The 8,062-nt window shown below is 48.2% G+C and overlaps 1 protein-coding gene and 1 pseudogene across 1 annotated transcript; both read right to left on the reverse strand.

The window, feature by feature from the left end:
- Positions 1 to 774: 774 nt before the first annotated feature.
- Positions 775 to 1,918, reverse strand: LOC120415826 (uncharacterized). Its single transcript, XM_039577451.2, has 2 exons — positions 1,374 to 1,918; positions 775 to 1,300 (listed from the first exon to the last, which is right to left on the reverse strand). The coding sequence occupies exons 1-2, from the start codon at positions 1,445 to 1,447 to the stop codon at positions 1,072 to 1,074; spliced, it is 303 nt and encodes a 100-aa protein (XP_039433385.1). The 5' UTR covers positions 1,448 to 1,918; the 3' UTR covers positions 775 to 1,071.
- Positions 1,919 to 5,222: 3,304 nt separating this feature from the next.
- Positions 5,223 to 6,606, reverse strand: LOC120415829 (nuclear pore complex protein Nup50-like; annotated as a pseudogene).
- Between the last annotated feature and the right edge of the window lie 1,456 nt (positions 6,607 to 8,062).

Here is an 8,062-nt window from a genome sequence, read left to right on the forward strand (position 1 = left end):
AGAGGCCAACTTTGGCGATAGAGGTGGTTTTCCGGAGATTCACGAACTTGGTGAGTGGGAGAAAGATTTTTCTGTGAGGTTTTGTTTTGATTTGATTTTTGGTTTTATTGTGTGATTTGCAGGAATGATGCGAAAGAGCTGCAGAAACACCCGCCAGGCGCTGGAGAATCGGTGTCGGTAAGGACAAGAAGCGGTGAGAAGCAAGATTCGCATGCATTCCACCCAGGGGCCAAGCAATGCGTCATTCGGATGGTCAAGGCACAGTTTGATTCGATGGAACCAACCGCGGTTCCGAATCAACAAGAAGATTCCCCGGGGGCCTCCATCTCCGCAGAAAGCGGTGGTGACGAACAACCCGAACCTGACCAGGAGGACGATCCTAAGAGCAGAGACAACCGGAAGAAGAGACAATTCAACAACAACAAAAAAAACAAATTTCCAATTTTGACAAGCAAAGTTGATAGAAAATAAAAGCTGTCAAATTAATTTCATGACGCAACTTCATCTATTTTTTTAAACAAACCGAAATCCTTTTCTATTCCACACAAACATGGATTGATTATAGAAGGAAAACCCATTTAAAACCAATAGATATAATGTAGTTTTTCATGTGACACAACACATCAAATTCAAGTGTTGTGCTGTTGGATTGACAGCATCCTAAGGTGCCCAAAATTCAAGTGTTTTGCGATTGATTTTTGAGTGCTTTGTACAGCAGGGCCAGATCATGTGTAGAACACTTCGTTAAGCTGTGTAAGTTTTGCTCAGTGATACACTGAACAAAAATGACCCTTTTAAATCAAGTGTTCTACCCTTGATCTGACCCTGCTATACAGTGCACTTAAAAACCAATCGCAAAACACTTGAATTTTGGGCAACAAAATTAGCTGTCAATTCAATAGCAAAACACTTGAATTTGACGTGTTGTGTCACATGAAATACTGTATTATATTTATTGGTTTTAAATGGCTTTTCTTTCTATAATCAATGCATGTTTGCATGTAATAGAAATGGATTTCGATTTGTTTTTAATTAAAGAAGATGTTGCGCAATGAAATGTTTTGGCTTCTTTTATTTTCTATCAACCTGGCGTGTAAAAAAATTGTTATTTTTTTCTTCCTGGTCGGGATCGGTTTGTTCGCCACCACTGCTTCCTGGGATGTTTCTCAGCGTCGGCGAGTGAAGCACCGGTGCCGGCGGAGATACGCATATCATGGCCCCTGAGTTGAATGCATCCAAATCTTGCTTCTCACTAGCACCGCCTACCTGGTACGGCATCTGCAGCTCTTTCGCATCCTTCCTGTGAATCATACAAAATATGTACATCCAAAAATCAAACCAAAACCCAAAAAAAAAAATCTCTCCCCACTCACCAAATAGGTCCGGAAAGGAACTTTATCATCAAAGTTGGCAACTGCCCGGGAGACCAAGCCCTTCCGCTGGCCATATGGAGCCCGAGCCCGAGGACACAGCCTTGTGGCGATGCTCATCTTCGCGGTCACAAACCACAAAGGCAATTTTCTGGACTGGAACATGGCGGCAGCGAACTCAAGCGGTCTGTGAAAAACGAACACACCGGACCTCCAAAACTTTAAAATGAGGAAACGAAGCAAATTCCGACGAAGCTCTCGCGAAACTGGATTTCAAATCAAAACAAGATCAATTTCAAGTGTTTTGCTCATCACTTTGAATAGTTCAGCACAGTGGGGCAAATTCATGAGCAAAACACTTGAAAAGTTTGAGCCACCCAAATGAAAATAAGGTGTCAAAAAATACCAAAAAGTCAATCGCCAAAACACTTGAATTTAATAAGGGATTGGATTGAAATTTAAACACAAACAAATTAGATCTAAGATGCGGATTAATTGAATCATTCAAGTGTTTGGGCACTTGGAAAAAAAGGGTGGCGTATTTTCAGTGTAGATAATTGATTATTTAAATTGGTTTATTTTTATCGTACGCGTGCCAGCCGAGCAGTAATGCTATGGGCTGGACTTATCAGAAAATTTTTACTGTTTTTACAATTTAGATAACGCGAGCAAATTTCAAAAATAGTACATGAATGACGCTTTACTCTTCATAAAATCGATAGTTTGATGAGTTAATACCTAGGGGCAGGACACAGTTAATCAATCAGTTTTACACTAATTAATTAGCGCTGATTTTCGTCAACCAGCTAATTGATTAGCGCTGATTTGACATTCCATTCCCATCGCATATTAAGTTATCTTGTCGTTGAGAAAAGTCATTTTGACAACTTGAAAATGATCTGAACCGCAGGAAAACACTAGACTAACAAAGTAATCTGTTGTGCGGTTTTATCCGGTGCAGGCAGGTTCCGGGCACAGCCGGAGCATGGATTTCGGCATGGCCTCAACCAGCAGCAAACTCTCGTTGGAGGCCTGCTAAATCCGACTTTTGTGTATGAGCGCGGTACGAAGGTGGTCAGGGTTGTCCCGGTATCGGAACCGGATTAGGCGCGCAAGACACAAATAAAAATACTAGTTTGGAACTAAAATACGTGTATTTACTACGATAGGCGAAATGAGAATGAATATGATAAACAATAGCACTGACAGATTGCGAGCATACATTTATGCGCTGTCACGCATCACAGGGTGATAGTCTGGCCAGCACTCGTGAGCCAGCGGCGTGCGAGGGGCGAGACACCTCGCACAATTCTTCTGTCCACAACATCTCCCCTCTTAAGTCAGCTGGCGGCAGTCGAACCTGTCAAGCGATCATGCGCTGGATGAGCGCCAAGGTGAGCGAACCAGCTGCGGAGTGACGGATGACTTCGACGGACTCGCTAGGAACCGTGAAGCCGGAGAAGATGTTGATGCTGACGTGGATAGATGTTGAAGCTGCGAGGCAGGGGACGCGCACGGGGTGTTGAAGCTTGTTCCGCTGTTGAAAATGCTGGAAACGATGCGGCTGCAGCTTGGAACCGGCGATGCTGCAGAACATCCTGCTGGTTCAGTGATGCCACACGATCGGGTTCAGCGCGGTTTCGTTGTTGTGAGCGGACGTTTCCGGTAGGGCAAACTTTTTGCGTTCGCGTTGCGTTGGAAACCGATTGCACATCCTCTCTCCCTCCTCGAATTTTGTTGAAGATTTGTGTGGGAGAGCAGAACGCGGGCGTTGGAGGCGGCCAAGGCGGAAGATGATCAATGAACGTTTCGATTTTACCTTGATCTGGCCGCGGTCCACGGCTGATGATGCACAGCATGAGGGAGCCATTCGCGTTGGCTGCGACCTTGCTCGTTGAAGATGGGAACTGCTTTTGCCGACTGAGCTCCTCTTTGGCGGCACCGTATGCTGCATACGACGCCGGACGGATGACGAGCTGCCCCCGAGGCTGGCCGATGACGTCGACGGAAGTGCTGTTCTTCGCTGTGGTCGACGCTGGAGCTTCGGTGACCTGGCAGCTGAACGGGTTCGCAGGCTTGGGCTGGAACCGCTGGCCGGAACTGTCCGCTCCGTCTTGCTTGGGGACATGGACGATGATTCGGCGATGGTGATCGTCGCTGGTGACGTCACTGATCGTCTCACCTGCTGATCGTGGACCGTCTTCGGAAGCTGCTGGGGCTCGCTTCGGCGATGCTGGAGCCTGGCTTACGGTCTGCTGCGAGGTGGAGATGCTGCTGGTAATGCTGCTGTGAGGTTCGCTGGACTGGCACAGGTGACAGGGCCCTTGGTCGCAGCGGGTGGACGGCATAACCTCAACTTGTTGCTGTGGCTCGGGCACAGGCTGGATGATGGGAGAAGATGGCGCGGCCGCCATCGCGCTTTGCATGGCCGAAAGCGCTTGCTGAAACTGCAGTTGCTGCTGGATCAATTGCTTCATCAGCTGCGAGAAGCGGATCATCATTTCGCCAGAGGAGAGCTGGGATGGACTTGCTGCGGCGCCGGAGTGCTGAAGAGCTGTCCCCGGCAGATGAATCGACGACGGTTTTGCTCCGAAGTGCCCCGAGCCGGCGGACAAGAATCCCCGCACTTGGCGTTGGTCGGGGGCGCCGTTGAATATTGGCTGCTGTGGAACACGACCCGAGCAGACGGAAAACGGTCCATCCATTGGCTGCTCCAGCTGGAGGTTCGCGTGGCCACCATGCGGAGAACCGGTCGATCGCAAATTGACCGAACAAGAGCCCATTTTGTTTCGCTCCTCCTCGCGTGGATTAACTGGAGTGGAACGTTTCCACTACAGCACCGGACTCGTCGCCACTTTTGTGTATGAGCGCGGTACGAAGGTGGTCAGGGTTGTCCCGGTATCGGAACCGGATTAGGCGCGCAAGACACAAATAAAAATACTAGTTAGGAACTAAAATACGTGTATTTACTACGATAGGCGAAATGAGAACTGACAGATTGCGAGCATACATTTATGCGCTGTCACGCATCACAGGGTGATAGTCTGGCCAGCACTCGTGAGCCAGCGGCGTGCGAGGGGCGAGACACCTCGCACAATTCTTCTGTCCACAACACCGACCAATTTGGTGCTGCACAAGAAGGCGAATGTTCTGAAGATTTTGGCCAAATGAGAGCAGGAGGAGCGCGGAAAGAGGCAGCAGGCCTGCCAGTTGCGGAAGCTAGACGATGGGATCGATAAGCAGGGCACGGCCATGATGTCTAGGACGCCGCTGGAAAGGAATCGGAACGATGGATAACCCATAACCATGAAAAAGAAGATCCGGCACGGCACGGTCCAATGCTTTCGAAAGAGAAACAGATCAAGTGTGCAACAGCTACTACCGCGGCCAAACTCCCGCCTGTCTCTCTTCCGTAAGCGGGGCCCAGTCCAAGAAAGGCCTAATTGACGGGGCTATCAGGACTCCGGCTCCGAAATGGACGCCTTTTTCGACGTCGGTAGACCGACATGATTGGCATTCGCCAACACCGATGTCGGTTTGTCTTCCGCGTCCAATCATCCTTATCATCCCCAACGGCTAGTTTCAAACTCTACTGTTGCGATCTCGGCTGCGATTCTGTTCCGGTAACAACCGACATTTGCCCTCGCCCGTTAATCTAAAGGCCGGCGGATGTACCGCAGCGATGTGCTGGTGTGGTGGAGGCGACATCGTCTGCGCTGCCCGTCGTAGAAGTGAACGTGAGATCACATGACAGTGGCATGACCGCGGGCTCCACGTCCGAATGATGCTTTTTGCAGGAGAACATATTTGTTTTTTTTTTTTTTCAAATTTTGAGTTATTTAGTGTAACATTAAATAATTTTCCAACAAATGTCCACCCCTTAGTTGGGCTTTTGCTTCAGCAGCGTTTCATACAGCTCGTCGGCCTCCTCGCCGGTCTTGACCCACAGCAGCACCGACGTCGGCGGTGGCTTCGTCTCCAGGACCTGCACCTTCCCGTCCATCTTTTTGATGTGCAGCGTTCCGATGCCACGGTCCGAGTAGTTGCAGTTGGCTGTGACCAACAGCTACTGCACGGCTTGGAGAAGATGCTGTCCTTTTCCTTGACCGGCGTGAACTTCACCTTGAATTATTCGTCCTCGTCGTCATCGGTGGTAGCCTTTTCGTCCGGCTTACTGTCCTCGGTGGGTTTGACCACGTTGGGGAATCTGAAGCCCGTTCCGGTCGTGGAAATTTCCAGCCAAATCCGAAGCTGAATGGTTTGTCTGCCGGTGGAGTCGTTGCCTCGGCCGTGTTTGTCGTCGTCGCTGGCTTGACACTTTCAAACATGAGTCCGCTAGCGGCCGGCTTTACGGCCGTTGGCTCCTTTGTGTCCACCTTGCTGATCTTGAAGATCGGCGTCAGCTTGCACACCGAATTCTCCTTGACCTTCTCCGAAATTCAAGCGGCCACGACCAAGTTAAGCGTCTTCACGTTGGCCTCATACTCCTTATCCCCGGTGTGCTTGCCGGCGGAACCTGCTGTGTCCTCCTTCTGCGGGCTTCCAACCCGGGAAAAGACCTGCTTGCTCGGGTCGGTCGTGGCAAAGATGCTGGTTCTCCGCGCGGACGTCTTGGCCGCCGTCCCATTCGTAGGTCACTGTGAAGCGAAAACGGACTGGTTCCTCCCTCAGCAGGTTTCAACGCTGGTGTCTACGTCACCCCGGCGAATCCCTTGATTGCACTTAAACACCGACGACGATACACCGCTGCCCGCGGAATCTACCGGAATGATGCGTTTTTTCGGCTCATCCTCGGACGTCTGGACAAATCAGCCCACCTCCTCCTCATCGTTTCAGTTGCCGTGGTTCAGGTCGGACTGTGCACCGCGTTTGGCCATCTTGCCTAGAGAGTTTTGCTTCGATATTTGAGTTAGGATGGCTACGAGGCTCTCGACAACTACGCTAATGCCATGCTGGCGGGGCAAGTATCCTCTGACATCTCGAAGTCATGACTGCGGTCAGCCGGAAGAAGACCACACGGAGACTTTGTTCCGAACCAGGTTGGTCACTTCGATTTCCAAACGTTTTCTTTACGATTGTTTTGTTTTGATGTTTTGACGTGTATCCGTCAGCCCAAGATAACATTTGAAGGGTAGGAATACGCTAATTGATTAGCGATAATCCTAATCAACTAGTTGTAAATTCTAATTAACTAAACGATTATTTTTAATTAATTAGGCCATGTGTCTCACCCCTCGGTTAATACTAAAACTGAAAGTTGGAATATTTTTTTACGATCATTTACGACGAAAATTATCGCGAAAAAACCAGACTGTGCGTCCCAAGAAGCACTGTACTTATGAAGGCATTATTTAATTATTATGACCAATCACCCCATGCACACAAACAGCGACACAAAAGAGACAAAAATTATCGCGAGAAAACAGGACTGCGCGTCCCCAGAAGCACTTCACTTATGAAGGCATTATTTAATTATTATGACCAATCACCCCATGCACACAAACAGCGACACAAAAGAGACGAAAATTATCGCGAGAAAACAGGACTGCGCGTCCCCAGAAGCACTTCACTTATGAAGGCATTATTTAATTATTATGACCAATCACCCCATGCACACAAACAGCGACACAAAAGAGACGAAAATTATCGCGAGAAAACAGGACTGCGCGTCCCCAGAAGCACTTCACTTATGAAGGCATTATTTAATTATTATGACCAATCACCCCATGCACACAAACAGCGACACAAAAGAGACGAAAATTATCGCGAGAAAACAGGACTGCACGTCCCCAGAAGCACTTCACTTATGAAGGCATTATTTAATTATTATGACCAATCACCCCATGCACACAAACAGCGACACAAAAGAGACGAAAATTATCGCGAGAAAACAGGACTGCGCGTCCCCAGAAGCACTTCACTTATGAAGGCATTATTTAATTATTATGACCAATCACCCCATGCACACAAACAGCGACACAAAAGAGATGAAAATTATCGCGAGAAAACAGGACTGCGCGTCCCCAGAAGCACTTCACTTATGAAGGCATTATTGAATTATTATGACCAATCACCCCATGCACACAAACAGCGACACAAAAGAGACGAAAATTATCGCGAGAAAACAGGACTGCGCGTCCCCAGAAGCACTTCACTTATGAAGGCATTATTTAATTATTATGACCAATCACCCCATGCACACAAACAGCGACTCAAAAGAGACGAAAATTATCGCGAGAAAACAGGACTGCGCGTCCCCAGAAGCACTTCACTTATGAAGGCATTATTTAATTATTATGACCAATCACCCCATGCACACAAACAGCGACACAAAAGAGACGAAAATTATCGCGAGAAAACAGGACTGCGCGTCCCCAGAAGCACTTCACTTATGAAGGCATTATTTAATTATTATGACCAATCACCCAATGCACACAAACAGCGACACAAAAGAGACGAAAATTATCGCGAGAAAACAGGACTGCGCGTCCCCAGAAGCACTTCACTTATGAAGGCATTATTGAATTATTATGACCAATCACCCCATGCACACAAACAGCGACACAAAAGAGATGAAAATTATCGCGAGAAAACAGGACTGCGCGTCCCCAGAAGCACTTCACTTATGAAGGCATTATTGAATTATTATGACCAATCACCCCATGCACACAAACAGCGACACAAAAGAGACG

Source organism: Culex pipiens, chromosome 2 (assembly GCF_016801865.2).
Source record: "Culex pipiens pallens isolate TS chromosome 2, TS_CPP_V2, whole genome shotgun sequence".
NCBI classification, from domain to species: Eukaryota; Metazoa; Arthropoda; class Insecta; order Diptera; family Culicidae; genus Culex; species Culex pipiens.